Here is a 27,093-nt window from a genome sequence, read left to right as displayed (position 1 = left end):
CTGGTGATGTCATCGTCATACAAAATTTAACTTTGCTCCTGCAAATCCCAGATAACAATCCAACAGGTTCATTCAGTCCCTTTGAAGACTGGTCTATTTCTGGTTCATCTTATTCCTAGAGTATAGCACTTTGGGGTTCCAACCCAAAGCCTGGGGTGTGGGAGGCTTAAAAGGGCTCCCCTTTTTAATGGCTGTTGAACTCAAAATTTTGTCTGCCTGGCACCTTGATTCTGTACAAAGATCTGTTTTCAGCATCTTGGCAGCCTCTTCCATAACAGGATCTAGGGGAAAAATAACCCCAAACACCAGGCACCTGTTTGGGTTTCCTCCTTTCTCAGATTTTGGCCCTATAATTCTATAGTACCTTAATGGTTTTCTGAAGGTTTCAGATTTTCATATCTATACTTCTACACACACACACAGAGCTTTTCTAGTTCTCAGTGGGAGGATAGGTCCAATTTAACTACCTTAACTGGAAGTGATACATATCTCCAACTCTCTTCAATCATCTTACCCCCATCACTCTCCTGAAACTGCTTTTTTTTAAAAAAATTATGTTATTCAAGTATAGTTGATTTAGGGACTTCCCTGGTGGCGCAGTGGTTAAGAATACGCTTGCCAATGAAGGCGACATGGGTTCAATCCCTGGTCCAGGAAGATCCCACATGCCACGGAGCAACTAAGCCCATGGGCCACAACTAATGAGTCTGTGTGCCACAACTACTGAAGCCTGCGCGCCTAGAGCCCATGCTCCACAACAAAAGAAGCCACTGCAATGAGAAGCCCGCACACCGCAATGAAGAGTAGCCCCTGCTCGCTACAACTAGAGAAAGCCCATGCACAGCAATGAAGACCCAATGCAGCCAAAAATAAATATTTTTTTAAATTATAAGTACAGTTGATTTACAATTGTGTTAATTTTTGCTGTTCAGCAGTGATTCAGTTATACGTATATATATACTTGCATATTCTTTTCCATTATAGTTTATCACAAGACATTGAATATAGTTCCCTGTGCTATACAGTAGGACCTTGTTTATGAAACTTTTTCTGAAGGTCAGTAATGACCTATGTTGCTAAATTCAGTGATTCTTACTCTTCATTTTCATTAACCCATCAGCATCACTTCACATTATACTGCTGCCTCCTTGAAACACTTCCTTCCCTTCCCTTCCCTTCAAAAACACCACTCTCTTCTATTTCCTTATTTCTCTGGCTTCTGCTCTTTTGCTGGTTCCTCTTCAGCTCCCCATCCTCTTAAAAGCAGAAGTGCCCAGGGCTGTCATTACAACTCTTTATACTTACTCCTTCATGATCTTACCACTGATACACTTAGAACTCTCAAATTTACATTTCCAGTAAAGTGCCTCCTGAAACCAAATGATATGTCTAGTTTCTTCTACTTTGCATCTTCACTTCGTTGTCTAATAGGAATCTCAAACTAAGCCCTTGACCCACTCACCTTCACTATCCTCAAACCTGTTCGTTTATCCTGGTCTTTCCCATTTCAGCTAATGGCAATTCACTTCTAGCTGCTCAGGTAAAATCTTCAGTCATCCCTGACTTCTCACACAACATAGTCCACCAGAAAATTCCTTGGGGACTATCTTAAAAATATATCCAGAATCTGATAACCACTTCTACTGCTACCATCCCAGCCTAAGTTACATTTTGCCTAATTATTGCAATAGCTCCTTAACTATTTGTTTCTGCTCTTGGTCCCATTTAGTCTTTCGTCAGCACAGCCCAGAGTAGTACTGTTAAATTCTATCATTTAACTCCCCTGTTCAAAACCCTCTAATGGGGAATTCTCTGGTGGCAAGAGTGGATAGGAGTTTGTCTGCCAATGCAGGGGACACGGGTTTGATCCATGGTCCAGGAGGATCCCGCATGCCATGGAGCAACTAAGCCTGTGCACAACTACTGAGCATGCGCTCTAGAGCCCGTGAGCAACAACTACTGAAGCCCATGCACCTAGAGCCCGTGCTCCACAATAAGAGAAGCCACTGCAATGAGAAGCCCCTGCACCGCAAAGACTAGTCCCCCGCTCGCCACAACTAGAGAAAGCCCACACGCAGCAGTGAAGATCCAACGCAGCCAAAAATAAATAAAATTAAAATAACAAAAACCAAAAAAAACCTCTAATGACTTGCCATAAATAAAAGCCAAAGGACTTAAAATTGCCTGTAAGGCCCTGTACAAGCTGGGCCTATTATCTCTCTTAGCTACTGTACTTTTCTCTCTGCTTACTCTGTTCCAGGCACATCTCCTTGGCTCCAGCCAATGGCTCAGTTCATTGTTTCAAAGCATTATCTGGATGTGATGGAAGAGGCAGCTTAAGTTGGAAAGAGGCAGCTTAAGTTGGAAAGACAATCAGAGATCAAATCACACAAACCACATTAATGGCCCATCAGTTTATTCATGATATTGCCTATATCGCACAAGGCCCTATCCTAGGTATTTGAAGTACAGCAATGGGATTAAAAAAGAAATCACTCTCATGGAGCTTGAATTCTAGTAGGAAGTACACAATGAATCAAAGTACAATATAGCTACATAATGCTGTGCTATGAAAGCAAATAAGGCAAGGAAAGGGGACAGCGAGGGGAAGTGTTATAAATTTAAATAGGGTACTGAAATGGCAATGGGAAGCAGAGTTGTAGGCATCTGAACATCATGCCAAGTGAGAAAAGAATAGTGTAAGAAATTTTCAGATACTTGAGGTTTATTTTTGCCAAGGTGCAATGTTCCCTACTGATTTCTTAGAGAAAGAAAGTCCAACCATGTAAATAGGCTACAGGTTTTCTGGGCTAAGCGCTTTCACAGCAGTATCTCAAGGGAAACTAGTTAAGACTTTCATTCAATGATTTCAAAAAAGATTTTTAAAAAATTCATGTTAAGAAATTAAACCCCAAAACATTTTAGTGACTTGTTATTCTGAGGGCATTGGCCCACATTACTATGCCATGTAATCATTTCTTTGTTAACTCATTAGTTTACAAACGCATTCAATTGCTACTTTAGTGGGTTTTGCTTGGCCCAAATTACTAGAGTATTCATGTGTATAGTTAACAGAGGTCTAGACAGTGCATAGACAAGCCCTAGCCTGGATACAGCTCATTGAAGATCATACTATTTTCTAATTTCTGTGGCCACACCAACCTTGGAATCTCAGAGCAAATGAAGTGTTTCCTAAGCAGCCCCTTAAATGTCTCTAATTAACAGAGCTCCAAACTAATTTCAGTCCTTAGTCACTAGCTGTATCCCTATTCAGCTTCTAAATTTCCCATAAAAATAATTTCTAACAGGACCCCTGTATGTCTTTTTCTCCTAAGAAAGTTTCATTACTTTTAAATTCTAACATTCCTTGTATCTTCGCAAGGAACCAATTACACGATTCTCTAAACATAAATTCCTTAAAATATCATTTCCGTTGGCTGGTGGGAAGCAGCAGCACAGCACAGGGAGATCGGCTCGGTGCTTTGCGATGACCTAGAGGGGTGGGACAGAGAGGATGGGAGGGAGGCTCAAGAGGGAGAGGATATGGGGACATGTGTATGCATCTGGCTGATTTGCTTTGTTGTGCAACAGAAACTAACAGTATTGTGAAGCAATTATACTCCAATAAAGATTTTAAAAAAAAACCGGATCATTTCCAAAGATAAAGCAAAACTCAATTTTAAAAATGAAACTTTCCAATTTATAAATGCATACCACTAAAGTCAGTAAAATTCAAGTTATTAGAATTTTTTCTATATACTTCATCAGCAGAGCTTAACTAAAATAACTGAAAATTGTTCTGCATATTCCGAAGATCTTTTCCTTTTTTTCTCCTCATGCATTATAAGCCCAAAATAGTCTTTTGTATAAGCATCATGACAACTGTTGAAATTTTCTGGATAAAAATGAACAAAACTTAATTTGTACAAGATCTTAACACATACAATTATTTTAGATTCATCAAATAAGGACCTTTTAAAAAAAGAACCAGGTTTTAGTCATCCCTTTTAAGTGTTTAACAACCTTTTCCCCATAATTGCACACAGGAAAATAAAATTTGTTACTGCATGCTGGAAAGTATTAAAATTCCTGGGTGAAGTGACCCTTGATATAAACAACTGGCCCAGGGATGCAGGTAGCTAGCTCTGCAGCCTGAGAACTTCTACTCCTTTACTATTTAATAATTGCTCCAAGAAAGGATTTTTTAAAAAGATTTCTTTTAACATGTTCACTTACATTTGTACAATGCTGAAAATGTATGTTGACATTTTTACTCTTACCGTTTACTTGTCAAGGGAAGGCATAATGAATATTCAAAGTCAAGCCTAAAGCTGTAGTCACAACGTTAAATTATGAACTCAAAAAAGGCCGTTTGCAATTTAAGTGCTCTCTTGTACAAAGCATCAAAAAGTTAAATACAAGTACTACTCTTAAGCAGTCACACAAGTCTAAGCCACATTTATTTGCACATGTATAGTAATGGGCAACAGATACTCCAAATTCATACAAATTTATAAAACAACAAAGGTAATAATCATTTGGTACCACTTGCGTGTTATCTTGCTTACAGATTCAAGTGTAGATGAACTTCCTTCATTTTGTAAACTTTCATACAATACTTACTAAAACAAAAATTCTTGAAAACACATTGGCATGTTTCAGTTACGGCCAACACAAAAGTTAAGACAAGACCACAAACTCAAAATCCAAGCTTAGAATATACTTTTCTACCTCTCTCCCCTAGAAAGTGACTTTTTTTCTTGAACAGATGTATATGCTATATCACACAAGTAACCAAGGAGACAAAAAATGATGCTCCCATAATCGTAAAGAAAACTCCAACCAAATCATACTGTTTTAAGTTATCTACCAAATATATGGTTTAAGTATGAGAAATGGGGAAATGCTTAGATTAAAATAACAAGGGAAATTAGAAAAAAATGGTAAGTGATTTTAAGGAGAACAAACTATGTTCCCAACAAATCTGCAAAGATCTGACTTTGACAACTCAAAATAATTGTCTAAGGCAAATAAATGTGAGGAAACCTTCAAAAACATTCTAATCACGTTCAATATCTAGTGATAAAAGCTGAAAATGATATCAAGAGAATACTTATTATACAAGCGTCAACAAGGACATCCCAAAACTAATGAAAGAAATGCACATTTATTTCTACAAAAGCAATGTATGATACAGAAGGGAACAGACTTAAAGATTTACCTATTAAAATATACAGATTCTTACTGAAGAGTATAGGATATTTAAAAAAGATGACAAGGGATGTTAATTTTTTTATTATTATTGTTTTTACATATTTTGGAACCTCACATAATTTTGATAAATAACTCTTACAAAATTATGCAAAAGTACAAGAATGTCTGGTAAACAAACAGTCTGTATTTTCCAAAAAAATTTTTACAACATGCAATTCTTAAGGCAGCATTCTCCTTACAAGGAAAGGTAATCCTTTTACTCATCAAGAAATCTTCTGCTGCAAAGAATAGGCTAAGAAAGCCTGGCTTCTTCCATTAACGCCTTTTGTCTTTCCTGTCTGATTTTCGGTCTCTTTCACTTCTTGAAGATCTTTTGCCTGATCGACTACTCTCTGATATAGACCTCTTTCTGTCAGACCGGGAATTCTTATCCTTTGATCCTTTTGTATCTCTACTACTACCTCCTTTTGAAGATTTGTGACTTCTTTCTAGTCCTGAAGCATCCCTTCGCTTCCGATCCACGCTCCTTCTGTGCTTTCTATCTCTGTTATGTCCCCGTCCCCTACTCCGACTTCTACTCTCACTACTACTAGTAGTGCTGCTGCTACTGTCTCTACTGCTGCTGCCACTTGTACTGGAGCTGCTACTGGAACTACTTCGACTACTGCTACTGCCACTGCTGGAACTGCTTCCACTGCTGCTACTGGTTGAACTGCTACTAGAACTACTACTGCTACTGCTTCGACTCCTACTCTTGCTGGTTTTATTTCTAGCTCGACCTCTACTTCTGCTCCTCGTTTTGGTTTTGCTCTTGCTCTCTGAAGGTACTGTCAAGACTGGTTCTACTATCACCTCAGTGAGTTTTACAGATTCTACAGGAAACTCCTTCCTCTCAGGTGGTAAATGCCCTTGCTCCTGAATAACCTGAGGTGGTGGCTGTGAAACAGCTAATGGCAAAGTCTCAGGCTGAGAGAGAGGCTGGGGCTGGAGTACTGGTTGGGGGTGGGGGTGGGAGTGGGGGTGGGAGTGGGAATGAGAGTGGGAGTGGGAGTGGGAGTGGGGCTGGAGCTGGGGCTGGGGCTGGGGCTGGGGCTGGGGCTGGGGCTGGGGCTGGGGCTGGGGCTGGGGCTGAGGCTGAGGCAGGGATTGAGGCTGAGCCACAGGCTCAGACTGGGGCTCAGATTCTTTTTCTTCCTTTTCCTCAGGCTCATTTTCGATTTCTAGAGCACTAGCATTCTCTTTTGCAGGAGAAAGAGATTTACATTCTTTATCTGGCTCAACTTCAAATTCCATCTCTGGCTCCAATTCCTTGCTAGTTTCATTTTCTGAAGGTTCTATGCTTTCAACTTGGTTGATTTCCATTACCTCCTGCTCAGCAATTACATTTTTGACACTCTCGACCATCTCCAGCACATCCATAACTTCTTCAGGCTGACTATCCTGCTGCTTCTCACTTTCCCTTACCTCAGTTTCCTCCTCCAGCTTAACTTCCATTTCCTGCTTCTGTTCCTCCTCCTCCTGTTCTTTCTCTGCATCACTATGAACTACACCTATTTCCTTTTCCTCTTCCTCTCCTGCTTCCTCTATTTCTACATCATTGTGCTGATTACCTGTCTCCTCCAACTCTTCCTCTCGCTGAGCCACCTTACCCTCTTCTTGTTCCGACTTCTGTTCTTCATTACGCACCACTTGATGCTCTTTTTCCTTCATTGATTGTCTTCTAGGCCTAGCCTCCATTTTATTTATTTGTTCTGCAAATTCGATGCGTCTACCTTCAAATAAAGCTAAAGGATAAAAATTTACACGTGTAAAATATACTATGATTTAGAAAATGCAAAATCACAATTTGACACCTGGTCACAAATTGTTATCGAGCTTATCTAAATGTCTTTTTTGTAAAGAGACGACAAAAGACTGATTACAGCATGTAATTACAAACTGATATAAGATGACAAAAGCAAAGATCCACTGGAAACCTATACACTAAGAAATTAGCAAAACCACACCACATTATCTAACTGATGGAAAAACAGGATAATCTTTTGCTATTTTACTTCATACTAAATGAAGAAAATAAAGCTTCTTTCAAACAATCAGTTTTATGGTATCATATCATGCATTAATTTTTTTGATCCCAAGGAGACACAAATCATCTAATCACCATCTTAGTAGTGTCTACCCTTCCATGTGTGCTTCCTCTATGGACTACATCAATGTTGACTTTTTCTTGATTCATCAGCATTTTTATCTGGCTACTAAGAGTATCAAGCAAAAGAGAAAGCTCACTCAAATGCTTAAGAAATAAACATGCATTAAGCACCATCACCTAATATCCAAGTTTCCAGTTAATATCTATCATGAAACAAATGCTCCTGTACTCCAAACACATCAGCATCTTAGAATATCTTTCTAAAAAGTTAACTATTGAATCACAGATGTCACAGGAAACAAACATGTATGTATTTGTGTGTTACCTTACCCATTAAGGAAATTTCAAGGGACCTCTTCATTTATACTTACCATTCATTTTTCTCTGTGACTCTTCTATTAGTTTTTGGGTAGCTGGACACATTCTTCCAGGAATATAGAACAAATGGGGCTTTGTTTTAGTTCTTATATATTTAATTATCTTGGCATTATGCTCATTCCATTCTTCTTGCTAAAGAAAAGGTAAAAAGGTCAGCGCTTTTGTCAACATGAAGGATTACCAATCTTAGAATTTCAAAATATACTCACCAGCTGCGCAAGCTCAACCTTCTGTTCCAAAAGCCGCAGTTCTGTCTGTTTAGCACGCCTCTCTTCAAACAGTTCTCTCCTCTCATTTTCAACCTGCTTTCTTTCTTCTTCTGCCTGCACTTCAAGTTTCTGTTCAATTTCCTGGCGTCTCTTTTGCTAAAGATAAACAATAATCTTTGAAAGCTTATTATACATCCTGATTATGTGAAATATCACAATTTTACTGTTGTCTGCAAACATGTTTCACATCTGCAATTCAGGACACCAGCTAATTCAAACTTGGCGTTTGAGGTGGACTGCAATTTCCCTTCCAGGAAATGGAGACTGAAGCCTTTTCATGTATAAATCTAAAGTTTAAAGCCATTAGCTATAATATCAGTAAGTGTTTTATTCCAACATAATTTATGAAAGAACCTTACCTAAAAGTTAATCTGAAAAAGAAGAGTACTGTCTTTATAGGTTATCTTCAGTTATTCTTTCCAAAGCAAAGAATTTGAGACAAGTGATGTCCTAGTGAACAAAGTAACTAACAAACTAGTCAACTGTTTTTAAAAATCTACGAAAAAAAAAACTACATTCTTCAAACGTTGATGCTTTAAGTTTTTATATTTTCTAATAAAGTTAACATATGAAAGATGAAATAAAATAACTGAATTGTTATCTTTCACTATAGTTCTCCCGAGAAGCAACAAGTTTGTGTTCAACTCCAAGGACACAATTTTGTAGCTTTAGTAAAATAAAAACTTCCAGGAAAATGACACAGTTAAATAAACTCTGGAGGGCAGGGAATATAATTTATGCTGTTGCTTCTGGAGTGCCTCTGAGTGTGTAAGTCTTAGAAATTATAATTATTTAATAAATTACGATGATTAGTAAGTTCAACTTCCTGTTTGAAAGAAAGCACTCTAAGCCTAAAGAAATGAACAGACATGTCCAAGACCACAAAATGAGATTGTTATAGAGCTGAAACCAGAATCCAGGTTCTCCTGAATCAGACTAGGCTCTTTGAACCACAAAGCAAAGTTCACTAAGTTACTTTAACAGCACCTCAAAAAGAACCAGTCAACAGTATAACAACTTGAGAAAGTTTTAAACGTTTCTGCTTGGCTTCATTTTAGGCTAGCAATTAAATCTTTTTCTTCTCTTTTTTTTTTTCCTTAGGAAATATTAGTAACACGCTTTATGAAGTTTACAGTTAAATCTTGAGAACTTTTCAGTGTTTAAGAAATATGCCATCAACTACTTTGATAGCTTAAATAAAGGAAGCAAAGGAAAAATTGCATAAATACCCTTTCGGTAGCAACAGTGGATTCTTGTTTAAATTTCTGAAGGGTGCCCATCAACAAGCCAAATATTCGTCGGTTCCTAAAGAACAGAAAAAAAATCCAATTTCAAAAGGTTCCACTTCATTTAAGCCTGCCATTTCCTAAAAGAAGCATAGCATAGACACTTAAACAATTCCTTAAATTTTCTTAAAATTGCATTATTTGACAAGAGTTGTTTTCCTCCAGAAAGATACTTAAGATACCTTTGCTTTCCCTTTTCATCCATATTTTGATCCTGGATAAGGTCTCTCCGTGTGCGCTCTTTGGAGGTAGCTACAACTGAAGACTGCAAAGCTGGCTACAGGAGAAAAGAAATTTCAGTTATTTAACTAGCATACAGTGGCACTCCTTTAAATGTACTAAGGTGAAAATACTATATTCACCCTCTATGAAGTTCTTTTAATCTCAATTACCTTCTTAACATCATCGTCCTCTGGGTCGCTTTCTTGGCGTGATTCTCTCCGAGTCCGACGCTCCCCGCCCAGCCTGACAAAGGAAAATGAATTTAAAAGGACCAATTCAAACTCTGATCTCCTATACCTCTCAAGCTGGTTAAGTTTTTGTAGTACAAGTCAGAAAAGTAACCCAAATTATTTTCTCAATATTATTCTTCTCATGACCTTTACTTTGGTAAAGTTTCTGTTATTGTTAGTGAAGAATTGAGTTTTGAGGGATACTGGCTGTCTCAGTTCAAATACCAAGGAAACAGACTCAGGGTAAGTGCTATACTACTCAATTCTAATACAACTTAATTCAACAATATTTATTAAATTTTTATATTTGTATGCTACCTCAGAAAATGGAACATACAACTATGCCTTCAGAAACTTGTCCTCTAACATACCTACTGACTGCCCCTTCAAGGTCTCTCTGTTTGGCTGGGGGTCCTCCTCCAATATCTGAGAATCCACGCCTGCAAAAAAAAAAGGCCAACATAAAGTAAAGCACTTGGAATTTGAGAAAACTGGTATTTCCATTTAAGGAAGATAATTTAGTTGCAATTAAAAAAAAGACTTCCAGTTAAAGTAACCTTAAATTGGCATTTACTTCAAGATGCTTTTGTAGCATTTCTTTTAAAACTATGAGAATAAGTTAAGTGTGCACATAACTGGTATAGTTACTATATTCTTCAATGTCTAGTTTTGAATGCAAATGAAATTCCAGGAAAACTCTACAGAAAGCTACAGCTGATCACAGCTTCAAACAAACCAAACATTTCTAACATTGGCTCGACCAAGAAATTTGTTTAAACCGTTTCGTTAATTTAGTGTAGTAAGTACCAATGAATTAAAATCCTAATGAAATCTTACCTCAGCAATAAACTACCACGTCCTCTACCTCCACCAGGACCAGAAAGGGCCAGCAATCTGGCTTGGATAGGCCTACAAGATATTTACAAATCAGTACAAAAATCGTTTCTAATAGCACCAAATACTTTAACGGGTGCGGTTCATCATCAAAAGAAATTAACCAGAAAAGTTCGAAGATGATGGTTTCAAAACCCACGTGTTTGAAACAGGACACTAAGCACTTTGTTAACTTCCTGATTTTTCCAAGACCAGTATCACATAAATTATATTTACCTCGATGCCACTACACATTAACAAGCTTGAATCAGGTCCGGATTTCGCCAACCCAAAGGAAGTTGCACGTGGGCAAGAGCCGGGGGGCAAGGCGGCCGGACCGCGTCCCGGGAGCGTCTCCGGGCCAGCCCCGAATCGGGTGGCCCCGGGAGAAGGAAGGCTTTGTGCTGCAGTTCCGGGCCTGCAGGGCCGAGGGCGGGAATCGGCAGTCTGGGCCTTCCCGCAGGACGGGAAGCCATCCTGGCGCACCCAGGCCCCGCTCTCCTTCCTTACGCACCTGAGCTCCAGGACTTACGGTGGGAACCTTGGAAATTCCCACCTCACCGAGGACGGGGTTCCACGGCTGCCCCGGTAACAGGCCTCGATGTTCGAGTCCTCTCAGGACTGTCCGCCCTCCCCGCCCCAACTCACCCCGGCTTCGTGGCTGCCTCTCGGAGCCGGCATTTCCCATCCGCCCCTCACCTCACGTCATTCGGATCCCGCCCGGTGAGCTTGCGAATATTCTCATCCACATTCTTTAAGCTCTCTTTGGCCTTTTCTAGCTGCTCCTGCAAAGTTCTCACTGCGACCGCCATCTTCTCCCTGCAGCAGGCTCCGAGACTGCTCTCCAGGCCACGCCTGCTTGTGTCGCGCCGCGAGACGCGAGAAGACTGACTGCTGGACTCAGCCAATGGAGATAGGAGTTGTATTTCGGCCTCAACCACTCAGCAACCGGAAGGGGGAGAAGCTGCCAGCCTTTGTGACTCTGGGCCAATGAAAAGTCCGCCAGACGGTCGCTTCCCTCCCCGATTAGCTGCGGGTGGCTGGGCTCCGCTTCTATCGCAGAGTCGGGGCGGATTTGAGAGTCTCTGGGTTCTCCAAGACGTGAGTTTGCTGGCCGGCTCTTCTGGCGGGGAGAGTGGAGTTTTCCAGCCCTTTTAACCTGTATATGACGGCCTCTTATCGTTTTACCATCTGTTCCCCTCAGAGTAGGGTGCAGGCGAGTCTTTTTTTCCCTTTTTCCCGGGTAAATGATTTGATTAGGACAGGGTGCGGCCGTTCTGTTGGTGCGCATGCCCAGAGAGGCAGTGGGAGGGACGCAGGCTTCTCTTGACTAGGTTAAGCTCAAATGAGCAGAGGGAAGCGAAAAGTGAAGGAAGAGGAAAAGTCATTCATCATAATAGCAAACAATTGCTTTGTGTTGTACTCTGTGAAACATTTCACGTGCCTTATCCCCCACAAACCAAAAGCGTGAATAAACTGCCTGTTATTAATGATAAGGAAATACCGTAACTGTCCCCAGGTCACGCCGGCCCAGAATCATCATACGATCGATCAGACTATGTGCAAGGCTTTACTACAATTAAAAAAGCGACGGTGAGACAGAAGAGACGTGCATTAGCCTCTACACTGGTCTAGAGCTGGTTGGTTTAAAATAGGGTCTGGGGGAGCAGCGCTACTGTTAGCTGTGTGTGTGTCGTCCACCTTCTGGTTCTGCTCTACCCGCACTGCCAAAGTGAGAACCGGCTTTGTTCCAGAAATGTATTTGTCAATTGTAGATCAGTAAGCATTTTCCCACAGAAACAATATTATCAATAATCCTTGTGTTCTCATCATCCATCTGCAGCCAGGCATCCTTGGACCAAGCATTAGCAGGCCAACTGTATTTAATCCGAGTTACCATTTTAATTCATCCAACAATCCTTAAAAGCTCTTACTGTGTTAAGCTAGACTCTGGAAAAAAGCCTAGAACAAGATAACTGTGGTTCCTGCTGCCATGTAGTCTGTAGGCTCCTCAGGGAGCAAAGATCATTCATGTGCTTATTCATTCAACAAATATTTATGGAACGCCTACTTTTTGCCAGGCACTATTCTAGGCCCTTGGATAGTCAGTGTACAGTAAAGATATCTGCCCACAAGGAGCTTGGCGGCAGGAAGAGTGAGGAGACAGACGATAAGCGTAAGTAAATTACATAGCATGATAGAAATGGGTTAAGTGCTATACAAAAAAGAAAAAGTAAAACTGGATAAGAAGGATGAGTGTTGATAAATAATTATATGACTCTGGGACTTCCCTGGTGGTCCAGCGGTTAAGACTCCGTGCTTCCACTGCAGGGGGCTCTGGTTCGACCCCTGGTCTGGGAACTAAAATCCTGCATGCAGTGTGGTGTGGGAAAAAAAAAAAAAATTACATGATTCTGATTGTGAGCATACTTTGTCTCATTGATCCTTATTACAATCCTGTGTAGTAGGCAGTACATGAAACCTGAGAATGTGGTAATGGTACCACGAAGTGTAACAATGTTTCCATGGGAGATGCTTCTAAAGTTAGCCAGAAACGTAGGATCTATTCTTACTTCCGTAGACTCTATTACTAAGATCCTGGGAAATTTAACATAGTCTAATTTATGGGGGATAATCAGTAGGATGCCATGTTCAACATTTAGTAATGCTCAATAAATATTAGTTTCCCCTTTAGTCTCCAGAATATGCAAAGAACACCATGTTACTGTGGTTTGAGAAATTGACCTTGGTAAGTGGCCAGTGTTTTGCTTAATCTTTGACCTTGATGGTGGTGATGAGGGAGAATGCAGTTGGGACATAAAGGACCTGATTTCACATATGGGAAATTTTAGTGCTGGAAAAAAAGATTAAGATTGCAAAATACTCTTCAAAATTAGTGTTTCTTTTCAAAGGGTTAGGTGAAACTTACATGCTTGATTTTATGAGGTGATGGAAAAAACGGATCCAAACGTTAGAAGGGGATATGAAAGGGTATGAAGAGTTGAGAGGTTATTGTTAACAATTTGAGAAGACTCAACATATTACTTCGGGGGAAGCAATGAATTAATTGGGGAAAAAATCTGCTTCGTAAATTACTAAGAAAAGATCTAATCATAGGCTAAGCATCACGTTTAAGACAAAGTTTGCCAAATTTAAGACGTGCATATGATCTAACATATGTATTCGCATGTCTGTAGGGGTTAAGTCCCACATCCACCATAGATTCTCATATGAACTCCGTCCCAAAGTGACGTCGCATTTCTGATGTCTTTAATTTGTATTTTCTGATTCAAATTACCTTGTGCTTTGCTTACTCCATCCTTCTTGTCCCTTGTACCCTACTCCCAGTAAACCTCCTGGTGGCCAAAACGACTCTAAATCTTTTTGTACACCCAGGCTTAATCCAAAATGGATTGGGATAATCTCTCAATATACCTAAAGTATATAGCCTGAAAAATGACGATTTATTCACTTAAAAATTGTATTTATTTAGGCTGCACCAGGTCTTAGTTTCTGCATGCGGGATCTTTAGTTCCGGCATCCAGACTTAGCTGCGGCATGCATGCGGGGATCTAGTTCCCCGACTAGGGATGGTACCCCGGACCCCTCCATTGGGAGCACGGAGTCTTACCCACTGGACTACTAGGGTAGTCCCAATATTCGCTTTTTTTTTTTTACAACTTTTCATATTAAGCAACATATGGCAGAAGTGGAAGCTTTTGATGAAGCTAATAGAAATTCTTGTCAGTTCTAACATATCTAATTAACACAGAGATGGCAGCGGGAGGTCCCGTCTTATTTTACCACCTCCCCCGCCCGCCGCCTTCCATGTTGTAGGGGGAAGAAACCTTCCTCCTCTCGGCGTCAGCGGTTCACCCCGCGGAAGGAACTCTATGACCATAGAGCTGGCGAATGCTGGGGTAGAGGAGACCGGAAGTTGTTTTTTCGCCTCCCCCGCCCAAGGGCCGGATGGGGTCTCCGGGAGCTGGGTTTGGTTCCCGCTGCTGTCAGACCCTTTCGTTTTGCCCAAGGACTTAGTGGTCCTGGGGTGGGCGCGCCGCGGCCCCCTCACTCCAGTATCAGCCTTCGGGAAGCTGAGTGAATTCCTCGGTCTCCTAGCAACGAGGGACGGGCTGCGGACTGAGCGAGCGGCGGCGGTTCAGCCCAAGCTGCCCAGGCGCTAGCCGGAACCCCGAGCCCGGCCCAAACGGGAGCCTAAACCCGGAGCTTGGAAGAATAAGCAGGAAATGGCGGACGAGGCGTTGTTTTTGCTTCTGCATAACGAGATGGTGTCTGGAGTGTACAAGTCCGCGGAGCAGGGGGAGGTGGTGAGTGCTGCCACACGCCCTTGAGGTCCTTTTGCGGTGACACTCGTTTCCACTCAGTTTTCTTTTACCCCCGTCCCATCACCACTCATCGCCTCCCGAAGTGTAGGCAGATTGGTCCACCTTCAGGTATCCTAAGCCTTAGAACCTGTCAGCTGTCTTCAGTCTTTCATCCTTGTCTCTTTCGTATCTTTTACTATTTGATACCTTTTTGTCCAGTCCCATATCTGTGTGTGGCACGCCACAGATTTTTTGTTTTGTCCCTTCCATGTGTTGTCCCTACCATGGTTTGCGTCAGAGTTAACTGCTGATTTTGGCACCCTTACTTAATTCGGCTGTCACTTCCAGCACCTCCCAGTCGTCCACTGGACATACCTCTCCCAGTCTGAGAATCCTGTCCCTCCCTCCCCATCCCTAACCCTCAGTAACACTCCAGGCAACTCAAAGAAAGAGGGCTAATGAGATAATTTAAAAAAATACTTAGTGTCCATTATATGTCAGAGCTAGTTGCTAGGGATATAGTAATGAGCCAAACAATGGCTCCATCCTCCTGGAGGTTACTTCTAATGTGTGGTAGTCTTCATTCGCTAATTGATTCATTCAGAAAATATATTAAGCGTGTATGTGTATTGTGGGCCTGGCATTATTAGATGAATAAGATAAAGTCCCTGCCTAACAGTCGTTGAGGAATAAGGGTTCAATGAATAATTAACGTATTGGGTGGTAATTAGATATGGAATCATGGAGTAGTAGGATTTTATACATGAAATATTACAAAGTCATGCTCAAGTCAGAAGCTCTAGTTTCTATAATGCTATTGATAAAGAGGGGTGGAAAGTGAGGGCAGGAAAAGCATCCTAGGCAAAGGTAAAGTCATAGAGATATGAAAAAGTGCAGTGCATTTAAATATGCTTGAGTATTTCACTGTGACTAGATTGAATAGGTGGAGAGTGAGAAGTTTTGAAAGCTGAAGCTAGAAAGAGGTCTGTATGATTGAAACACATGGACCTTCTCAGTGGAGGATTTTTAAGGAGGAGAATTACATGCTCCATTTGCATTTCAGAAAGATAAACCATTATTTGGGCTGGAGAGGGAAGGTCCTTGTAGTGAGAAGACCCATTATTGGAGGAGTCCAGGCAGGAGATAATGAAGATCTGGATAACGAGAAGAGGAGAGAAAGTTTGAGAGATAGGAGGTAGAATCTCTAGAACTTGATTAGGTATAGGAATGAGAGTTGAAAAATTATCCCCAGGTTTTTAGCTTGAGCCACTGGGTTGGATGGAGAGGGAATAAAGAAGAAAGAGGTGATGATAATGAATTATTTTGAACAGGTTGAATTTATGGCACCTGTAGGACATCGAGGAAGAGGTACTGTCAGTTTGTAAACTATAAGAAGGATACTGGCTGTTTTGGGTACTATAACAAGAATGCCACAGACTGAGTGGCTTATAAACAACAGAAATTTATTTCTCACAGTTGTGAAGGCTGAGAAGTCCAAGATCAAGGCACCAGCAGATTCAGTGTCTGGTGGAAGCCTCCTCCTGGTTCATTTATGGATGTGTTTTGGCTGTGTGCTCACATGGTGGAAGGGGCTAGCTAGCTCTCTGGGGTCTCTTTTATAATAAGGGCACTAATGCTATCCTTAAGGGCTCCATCCTCATGACAGAATCACCTCCCAAGGGCCCTACCTCCTAATACTATCTGGGAGTTAGGATTTCAGCACGCTAATTTTAGGGAGATATTAGTAGGAAGACATCAGGAAGAGTATTGGAAATGAAGCAAATTCTATTCCTTTTTTTTTTTCCGGCTGCACCTTGCTGCATGTGAGATTTAAATTCCCCGACCAGGGATTGAACCACTGGACCACCAGGGAACTCCCCCAAATTCTATTCTCATTCAGATCCATCTGTAATAGAGATTTTTTCCAAGTTACAAACTTTTGACTTTATCATCATCCATAAACAATAGTTAATGTTTTGCATCTGTGCTAAGTGCTGAGTAGCAGACATTTGCTGTTTGTGCAAAGTCAGCTTTCCTTATACCCTTTTCCCAAAAGAATAATTAGCAACACACCTTTTTTTTTTTTTTCTTTGCGGTACGCGGGCCTCTCCACTGTTGTGGCCTCTCCCGTTGCGGAGCACAGGCTCTGGACGCCTAGGCTCAGCGGCCATGGCTCACGGGCCTAGCAGCTCCGTGGCACGTGGGATCTTCCCGGACTGGGGCACGGACCCGTGTCCCCTGCATTGGCAGGCGGACTCTCAACCACTGCGCCACCAGGGAAGCCCCAACACACCTTTTTTATCACAAAACCTCTGCTCCCCACCCCACCATGTGTGCAATCAATTCTCTTCATTCTACTCTTTCTACTTTCTTTTCCTGTTCCAACTCTTGCCCAGGAAAACTTTTTTTAAAAATCCCTCTCTTTTTTCCCCCAATGGATTAGCTAAAATAAAACAGCTGTTCTAATCATGACTGATAATTCTGAGACATGTGCTAGTCCTATAAGAGAAAGGAAATCCATAAGTTTTGAATCATTTAAACTAAAAACAACTTTCTTTTCCTATTGCAATTTGTATATGGTGGGGAAAAAATTTTAAGTCCATATAAGCAAAAGGGATTTTTAAAAAGTTATATGGTAGTCCACAGGGCAAGACGGGAATAAAGACAGACCTACTAGAGAATGGACTTGAGTTTACCGGGAGGGGGAAAGGTAAGCTGGGACAAAGTGGGAGAGTGGCATGGACATATATACACTACCAAATGTAAGACAGATAGCTAGTGGGAAGCAGCCACATAGCACAGGGAGATCAGCTCGGTGCTTTGTGACCACCTAGAGGAGTGGGATAGGGAGGGTGGGAGGGAGGGAGATGCAAGAGGGAAGAGATATGGGGATACAAGCATAACTGATTGACTTTGTTATAAAGTAGAAACTAACACACCTTTGTAAAGGAATTATACTCCAATAAAGATGTTAAAAAAAAACAAGTTATGCGGTAGTCTTGATGAGTAGAATCCATATTGGAGTCTAGGTGTATGAGGGTTTGTTAGTGTCTCTACTTCGAGTGTGCTTCAAATTTTTCATAGCAAAAAAATGTAAAAAAGACATAATCCTATCATCCAGAAATGGTTTTTATATATCTTTTTAGACATAAAGTCATAAGTGTAAGTGAAATAAAGGAAAAATCCCAATGTTCTCACCTTCCCAATCAATGATTTTCAAACTGTGCTTGAAGAGGAATTAAGTCTAAAAACTGAATTGGACATTTACCAATTTATGGAGAATAGTGTTTTTTTTAAGGTTAATGGATAAAATATTCTTAAGTTTTTCTTAAAAATTTGGTACTTTACTAGTGAGCACTCACAGATGCCAAAGTGAATGAACAAGTGCAGCATCAGAAGGTTTTTCCTGGGGCTTAATTCAAAAGCTCATGTGATCAATAGCTAAGATTTGAGAATGTCTGCATATAAGCATATTTCCTGCTTATCAGTATGTTCCTGGGTTGTTCCACAAAGAGCATCATGACTTACAGGTACTCATTCTACCTAAGCAAGTTTGGGAACGGGTGTGGAAATTAACAGAATGGTGCTGAGTGGTCCAGTAGAGAAACAACATGATTTGGGTTTTACAAAGTCTATACCAGAAATACAGAAGATAATCAAAGGAAGAAAAAAAACTAGAGATAAGATCATTTGGAAGGCTCTAACTGAAGACCAGGAGAGAAATGAATGCTAAGAGCTACTTAAGCAGTCAGGAGAGAGAAGATGGATTTTGAAAAGCATGTAGATAATAGGCTCCACAGGACTGCAGTGTGTGTGGAGGGCTGGGAGCAAGGAGGTGAAGAAAATGGAAGTTTTCTGGTTGTGGTAACTAGATAGATGGTGGTGCCATTGATGAAGTTAAAGAATTTTGGAGGCAGAGCAAGCTGAGAATGTTAAGATAATATCATTTGAATACACCTAATTTGAGGGGCCTGTGGGACCTCTGGATGGCTGTGTCCACTAAAGTCTGTACTAGAAATACAGGTTAATAGTCAGCCCCATTAGTAGCATACATGGTTCCTTAGAATAGAGTTCAGCAAATAATGAGGCCTATGGTGGTAGCGGGAGGCAAAGGCTTCAGAATACATAAAAATTCTTTCCCTTTTGGAGCTGTATTCTAGGAGAGGGTGGGGATGAAGGGACATGAGCAATACAAAATTAGTAAAATGTACATTAGGTTAAATGGTGAAAGAAGTTCCTTGGAGACAAGCAGGGAAATGAGATAGAGCATCAGAATCACTTTAGGAAGGGTTCTTAAAACACAGCTCGCTGACGCACACCTACAGTTTCTGATTCACTAAATTGGGGGTGGGATTACAGAATTTGCAGTTTTGACAAGTTCCCATGTGATGCTGATGTTGCTAGTCTTGGGACACAATTTGAGAATTACAAGGATAGAAAGTTTCTGAAGTGGAATGATACTGTATTTTAAAACGTTGAAATGAGCCTCATTGAGATGGTGACATGTGAGTGAAGACTTAAAGTGAGTGAGTTGGTCATGTGAATGTCTGGAGGAAGAGCTGCCTATGCAAGAGCGCTGAGATTGGAGCCTGCCTGGCATGATTGAGAACAGCAAGGAGATCAGTGGAGCTGGATGGAGTGAGTGAAGAAGAGTAGAAGGTTGAGGCCAGAGAGGCACAGGAGTCTGGATTGTATAGGGCTTTGTAGTTCATCCAGAGAATTTTGAGTCTTCGACTTAGGCGTGGTATTTAAAGCCTTAAGAGTGGATGAGATTGTCAAAGGAAGAGTGAAGCAATTGCATGATTCCAGGCATAGGAAGGTGGGGTCATCAACTAAGACATACTGAGAAATGGAAAGCTTGGATGACTCTAACAGACATTTTGAAGCAAGGGACGATAGAACTTAGTGAAGGCACAAAGGGAATGACTGACAGAAAATCAAAAGCGATACCATGACCTCAGTTTTATAACTGAGGAGAGGAGTTGAAAATGGAAAAAGCCAGGGAAGGTGAGAAGAGTAACTGGGAAGGGGCTTTGGCATTTCTGAAAAGTAATAACAGTTTCCTGTTTATCCTATTGCCTTATGAAAATGATTAGTACTAAGAAAATTCAAGTATGAGTTGTAATTCACTTTTTCTTACAATGTTTCAGTGAAAAAAGTATAAATATTTAAATTCTAGCATTCTAAATTTATTCAAAACTGTTTTTAAATAGGAAAATGGACGCTGTATAACTAAGCTGGAAAACATGGGGTTTCGAGTGGGACAAGGATTGATAGAAAGGTGAGCAGTATGGATTTGAAAATTTTCTTCCAGGTAGGTTATGAACAAAGATGATCCATTTCAAAAGACTGAATAAAACTTGAGACAATTTAATTTTAATTCCCAAACTTTATTTATTCTCTGTTCTTTAATTCACAGATTGAAATTTCTTTTTAGGTCTGATGCTATTTTAACTCAGTTATCCAACTTTCATGTTTTAATATTTGAAGAAAATATGTATCTTCTATGTTTTAGACTTTTTTCCTGAAAACTTTGGTATGCTGAAACAACCATCTAAAATCTTACTGCCTTTCCTACTTAAGATCTAATATGTTCTTTAACCTAAATGGAATTTTGTTTAAATGCATACCTTAGAGTCTCTGTTTATGCATGTAATAATCTTTCAATTTATAGATCAATTTTTTTTAGTATTCCTTTCTCACTATCTGAAATAGTTGAACTCTGATTATATTTTATATAACAATACCATGATTATGCTCAGCTTTTTCTTAATGTGCTAATTGTACCTAAAATTGCTGCGTACTGTTAGACTAATACACCTTTAGACTAATTTTAGCCCCCAAATTATATAACAGAATGTGAATCCATTGAGATGGGATCTACTTTACTTGGTGCTTATCACTTTATGACTGTCAGTAAATGTTCAGTGCTGTTGTGGCATTTGAAAATTAGTTAATAATCTGCCCCTCCTGCTTTCTTTGGAGGAAAAGGACTGTATTACTTCTAGTTGATCTTTTTAGGTTTACAAAAGATACTGCAAGGTTCAAGGATGAGTTAGATATCATGAAGTTCATCTGTAAAGATTTTTGGACTACAGTATTCAAGAAACAAATCGACAATCTAAGGACAAATCATCAGGTATTTAGATAAATTAAGGCCTATTTTTTAAGTCCTTTAACTTAATATAAATGTATTTTAGTGATTTACTTATTATGTAAAGCTTAATTTCTCGTCAACTTTGGAATGCTTCTCTTACATGGTATTAATACATCATTACTTTTTTTCTCTAATGGGGTATAGTGAATAAAGACCAAGAGACAATTATCAGTAGTTATAGCTGTCCCTTTCCCTCAATTAAATTTTAAGTTTTAAAAAGTATCAGATATCAGAATGATAAAGGTTTTATTATTTCATTATTATTACTTATAATATGCAGAACCAGAAATATATCACATTTTTCTGAAGGCTAATTTAGAGAGCATATTTAACTCTTAAATAACTCTTGCCTGTTTAGTTGCTGTCATATTTCTTATTCTTAAAATATTTTGTTAAAATAAAAATAGGTTGCATGGAAAATCATGCATAAAATAGATTTTATAAAACTCAAGGAAATACTTGGAGTATATTTGGCATTTTAATAAGGTATAAAAATGAAAATAATGTATCTTGTAGCTACCAATAGAATTCATTTTTTCAGATAACAGTATCAACCTTAGCTTATAAGTACCTGAAATGCTAATAGGAAGAAGTGACTATGATTTTTGGCTTTCTAGGTATGAGTTAATAACATATAGCTGCTAATTTCACCCGGACATGTATTTCTGATTCTTTCGCACTAGACTGTGTTCTTTAAGGACAGGAACTGTCTTAGGTATCTTTGTATCTTCAGTATCTTAAAGCATTCAATAAATATTAGTGTTATAAAATGCTGAACTCTTCAGCTTGAACATTGCAAAACTTCTTCATATAAAGAAATTTTGACCAACAGAAAGGTGAGTTTTAATAACTTTAAATATTTCTTAAATTGTTTTGAAGGGAAGAGTACAGATTACATTGACTTTGGATGTTTTTCTATTTTTGGAACAGGGCATCTACGTACTTCAGGACAACAAATTTCGCCTGCTTACTCAAATGTCTGCAGGAAAACAGTATTTAGAACATGCATCAAAGGTATTTAATGGAATAGAAGATCGGGGTTTTTTTATTATGAAAAAAGTAGAACCATAGGGAAAAGTACAATGCCAATCACAACAGACTTTTGAATTCAAAATATGTTTTTAAATTGTTCCTTTTGTTTAAACACTTTTCAATGAAACAGCAGGTGTTCATTATATTGAAACAACTAACATTAACCTGTAGCTAAGTAGGCTTATGATGACCAATTAAAGAAACACTATAGTTTAAATGCCATTAAAAATGTAGATTAATGGTAGATTCTCGAATACAGTATGGATACATCAGAAAAGATACTCAAGCTTAAAAAAACTGGTATTAGCTATGCAGAATTATTCACCTCAGAGTTCATATTTACAATCTCCATCAGTAAATTTAAAAAATGTTTTAAATATAATTAACATTTGTTTCTAAGAATACATGTTTTGTGTTAAGTATATCTGTGTTTCTGGGTTTCATGTATTTTTTTTCAGTCTCAGGTAGGAATCAATAAATAGACCAGATGTATTAAAGAAAAGCTGACAAGTTTTAATGTAATGGTTCCTTTGAAGTGGTTAAAATATCTTGGGCAAGCATAGCTCCAGTGGCGCAATCGGTTACTGTGCGGTACTTATAAAATACCTTGGGCAGTATGTGTAAGCTGCTGTTTATCTGTAAAATCTGTCCATATCTAAATTATCTAACACAAAGGCAGTTTGGTGTAGTGGAAAGAGTATGCACTTGGGACCAAATAAATCTATATTTTAAGCTAACTCCACAACTTACAGGTTTGTGACATTGGGTAAGTTACATAACCCCTCTGGACCTTCCTTAGTATCCTTATTAATAAAATTGATTATAATAATACCTATATTATAAAGAATCTCTAGGTTCTCTCCCAGCTTACAATTTCATGACTCCATATCTGATTACTTATCAGTACCCATTTATTTATATTAATTATAAAATAATATTCTATATTATTCATAGATACATAGTAGTGTTGTTGAATATCATGCAAAATGTAGATAATAAAAAATTTCTTGGATTATTTGATTTTTGGTTCTCATTTTTGTCCTGGCTGTCTCTGCTGTGGCATAGTCCCATTTCCCTTCCTTGTTTCCATATGACAGGGTTTCTCAACATTGGCACTTTGATATTTTAAACTAGGTAAGTCTTTGTTTTGGCAGGCTATAAGTCTTGAACAAGTCAGGATTCTTGGTTGTAGAAAGCAGAAACCAATTTTGATTGAATGGAATAATAATTAGTTAGCTTACAGAACTGATGGGAAGGCTCAGAAAACAGGCAAGAACCATGGGAGCAGGAGTTCCCTCGTGGTCTAGTGGTTAGGATTCGGGGCTTTCACTGCTATGGCCCAGGTTCAATCCCTGGTCGGGAACTGTGATCCCTTAAGCCGAGCAACATGGTGTAGCCAAAATTAAAAAGAACCATGGGAGGTTAAAGCAGCCAGAAAGCCCAAATCACTCCACAAGGAGGGTCTATTTAGAACCCTTCAGGCAGCACTGAAGGTAGACACAAATCACCTCTGCTGCCTCTGGAACTAATTCTAACGGGTTTCCAGCTTGGTTTTGTCACAATCATGATTTTCAATGATTTGAAAAATTCTTCCACAACCCTTCCTTAAACAGCAATGACTTATTAATATCAAGGTTTAACTATCATTTATCAATAGCTTTACTATCTTAGTAAATCCTTAATATATTTTACAATTTTTTTTCTTTTTAGTACTTAGCATTTACATGTGGCTTAATCAGAGGTGGCTTATCAAACTTGGGGATAAAAAGTATTGTAACAGCTGAAGTATCTTCAATGCCTGCCTGTAAGTTGAATTCACATTTCTTACAAATGTTTTTAGCAATTATTTTTCAGGTCTGGTGTTTTTTGTTTGTTTCTTGTTTTTGTTACTTAGAGAACATTTAAAATGCTAAAACCATTTCATTTTACTTTTATCAAATTTTAACATTTAATGTAGTAACATGTAGCATACTTATATTCATAGTCAATGATTTTTAAATTCATAATAGTGATTTAAGAAAATGTGCTAAGGAAATCCAAATTTATAAGACAACTTAAGGAATGATTCTTAACTCTTAAAGGACAATTTTCTGCAGTATTCTTTTAAGATAGCAACTTTCCTTATAGTGTTGAAAATTTTTTTAAACAGTTTTCTAGAAAATATCTATTATATAAAGCTAAATAAAGCCAACTAGTCTTTTATTGCTAAACTCCTTTCCAAATATCTTTCCACCAGAGCTACCAACCAAGCATAAAATTGGCTTTGAGCATCACTGTATTTCCTTTCTATTCACAATAATTAGCAATGAAATACCTAAAATGTAGGAATCACAGAGAAACAAAAGCAGTCATTCACAAACCAGATAATCATCTGATAAAAACGAAATTGACTTTATCAAATATTGTGAAGAGTGTGAAAAGTTGTTTGATATAGCAAGTTTCTTGATTGAAACTACTTACTAAATGAAGCAGGAAACTGATGTTCAGGCCTGTTTTCCTTGTACCTAAAATCAAAGAATGATTTTTCATGTTTTTTTTCTTAGGTAAATTTCAAGTGATGATACAGAAGCTATAGAAACTACTGAAATGCAAGGCTTCAATAGTGTAAAGAGAGAAATTATTCCTGTATAAAGTATTTCAAGCAGCAATGATTTAATTACATTGTTGGACATTTGTATTGATATAAGCTATTTGCTAACTTATATAATGAAAGATGCACTCTTAAGCAGGAGTAAGGGTGTATTTTATCAATTTAACACAGACCTTAAAACAGGTAAAGAGACATTCTACTGTAACATACACTTTACTGAAACTATTCAGAATGAAAACCTAATTTCAAATAAGTAAACAACAATGCAGGACCCTTATTTAAACATTCTTATTTGCTTAGAGTGATATGTATTTAACCAGAGATGAAGAAATAAAACTCAGGGTTTGGTAAATTAGCATAAAGAAAGTATGTACCAATCAGAATCTTTTCGGTAAGAATGACCAAATTTTGGTTTTGTTTTATGAATTTGTTTTAGTTATTTAAAAAAAGCAAAGAGTACATTAAAATTTAAACTTAATTATTATTTTATTGCTTATAATTTATTTCTATTAAGAATCTTTATGCTTGTATAAGGATTTCATTATATACATTGTGTGTGTGTTGTGTATGATATATATATCATATTTAACTGCCTAAATTGCTTAAAAACTTTATTTCACTTTAATAGAATTCAGTTCTTGAGAGCTCCATTAATGTAATGAAGTGAAATACAGATCTAGATAAAGTGAGATATAGATGTGAATTCAGTGACTCCAGGGCCAAAGAATATTAGGTATTTGAGGAAGGCATTTTTATACTTCCTGTTATCAGTCTTGACTTTCAGTTTCTCTCTCCATGTGTGGAAGTGCTGGTGAAGATTCTAACATCTTTATCTTTTTTCCCCCTTATTTAATCTTCCCCAAGGGCATAGGGGTGGATTATTGGATTAGTCACACCAACATTCATGGGACCATATCTTCTCAGTGGGTTGGGGTCAGTGCTCATCTAGTGTATCTCTCACCTCCTCTCCCATCTGATGACCATGAAAGGGACAAGCATGGAGATGAAAGCTATCATACTGAGGATAGCAGGGTACACAGAAAGTACCTGAATTGTGCTTCTGAATTAACCAATCCTGGAATTGCTTCACCTCTGGACTTTTTGTTATGTGAGATAATAAATTACTTATATTGTTCAATCTACGTTTTGGTTGTGTATTTTGTTACTTGTAGCCAAAAAGAAGTCTCTCTTAGTAGAGATGAGGGGAAAGTTAGGTTATACAAAACACAGTATGGGAATACTGAATTTCCTTTTTTTCTGTAGGGGAAGGGGAAGACATTTAAAGGTTTTTACATTTAAAACAGTAAAACCATAAAGTGCTAAAGAAAATATGAGGTTAGTTTTATGATCCTGTAGTAGAGAAGGCCTTTTCAAGACATGCAGAAAATCATAAAGGAAAATAGTAGAAAAAATAACATATCTTCAACAAATGGTACTGGGAAAACTGAATATCCACATGCCAAAGAATAGAACTGGACCCTTACACCATACACAAAAATCAACTTAAAAGTGCATTTAAGACTTAAGACATGCAGAAAATCATAAAGGAAAATAGTAGAAAAAAATAACATGTCTTCAACAAATGGTACTGGGAAAACTGAATATACACATGCAAAAGAATGGAACTGGACCCTTACACCATACACAAAAATCAACTAAAAGTGCGTTTAAGACTTAAGACCTGAAACTTTAAAACTCCAAGAAGAAAATAGGAGAAAAGCCTTTATAATATTGGTCTTGGCAATGATTTCTTGGATTTGACACCAAAAGCACAGGCAACAAAAGCAAAAATAGACAAGTAGGACTATGTCAAACTAAAAAGCTGCATAGCAAAGCAAACAACAGAGTGTAAAGGTAGCCTATGGAATGGGGAAAATAGTTGCAAACCGTGTATCTGGTAAGGGGTTAATACCTAAAGTACACAAGGAACTAAAACTCTAGCAAAACCCCCAAATAACCCAATTAAAAAATGAACAAAGCACTGAAATAGACATTTCTCCGAAGAATACATACAGATGGCCAACAGGTATACGAAAAGATGCTCAGTATCATAACTAATGAGGGAAATGCAAATCAAAACCACCATTAGTTACCACACCACACCCATTAGGATAGCCATTAAAAAACACACAAAAAACCCCCCCAAAACCCAGAAAATAAGTGTTGACAAGGATGTGAAGAAACTGGAACCCTTGTGCATTCTCAGTGGGAATGTAAAATGATATAGCCACTAGGGAAAAGAGTATAAAGATTCCACAAAAAATTAAAACTAGAACTACCGTATGATCCAGCAATCCCACTTGAGAGTATACAAAAGAATTGAAATCAGGATCTTGAAGGGTTATTTGCACTCCCATGTCCACTGCAG

General features: G+C 38.6%; 3 protein-coding genes across 5 annotated transcripts in view; 1 reads left to right on the top strand and 2 right to left on the bottom strand.

Moving 5' to 3' along the window:
• Positions 1-4,441: 4,441 nt before the first annotated feature.
• PNN (pinin, desmosome associated protein) lies at positions 4,442-11,490 on the bottom strand. Its single transcript, XM_022570680.2, has 9 exons — positions 11,321-11,490; positions 10,586-10,657; positions 10,120-10,188; positions 9,689-9,761; positions 9,479-9,573; positions 9,240-9,315; positions 7,951-8,106; positions 7,735-7,873; positions 4,442-6,998 (listed from the first exon to the last, which is right to left on the bottom strand). The coding sequence occupies exons 1-9, from the start codon at positions 11,431-11,433 to the stop codon at positions 5,530-5,532; spliced, it is 2,262 nt and encodes a 753-aa protein (XP_022426388.2). The 5' UTR covers positions 11,434-11,490; the 3' UTR covers positions 4,442-5,529.
• A 3,068-nt stretch (positions 11,491-14,558) lies between these two features.
• On the top strand, positions 14,559-25,863 carry TRAPPC6B (trafficking protein particle complex subunit 6B). Its single transcript, XM_022570684.3, has 6 exons — positions 14,559-14,949; positions 20,160-20,227; positions 20,968-21,085; positions 22,034-22,117; positions 23,846-23,939; positions 24,679-25,863. The coding sequence occupies exons 1-6, from the start codon at positions 14,869-14,871 to the stop codon at positions 24,708-24,710; spliced, it is 477 nt and encodes a 158-aa protein (XP_022426392.1). The 5' UTR covers positions 14,559-14,868; the 3' UTR covers positions 24,711-25,863.
• Positions 17,812-27,093, bottom strand: part of GEMIN2 (gem nuclear organelle associated protein 2) — a 37,202-nt gene continuing 27,920 nt past the window's right edge. For all 3 annotated transcript variants that reach the window (XM_089907643.1, XM_089907644.1, XM_089907642.1), the window contains one exon: positions 17,812-24,639. In XM_089907643.1, the coding sequence (XP_089763769.1) occupies positions 24,588-24,639 (52 nt within the window). In that variant the 3' untranslated portion in view covers positions 17,812-24,587. The remainder of the gene's footprint in view (positions 24,640-27,093) is intronic.

This window comes from Delphinapterus leucas, chromosome 2 (genome assembly GCF_059928025.1).
Source record: "Delphinapterus leucas isolate spDelLeu-1000000601 "Yukka" chromosome 2, BTC_Dleu_Yukka2, whole genome shotgun sequence".
NCBI classification, from domain to species: domain Eukaryota; kingdom Metazoa; phylum Chordata; class Mammalia; order Artiodactyla; family Monodontidae; genus Delphinapterus; species Delphinapterus leucas.
This window is presented reverse-complemented; position numbering and strand designations above follow the sequence as displayed.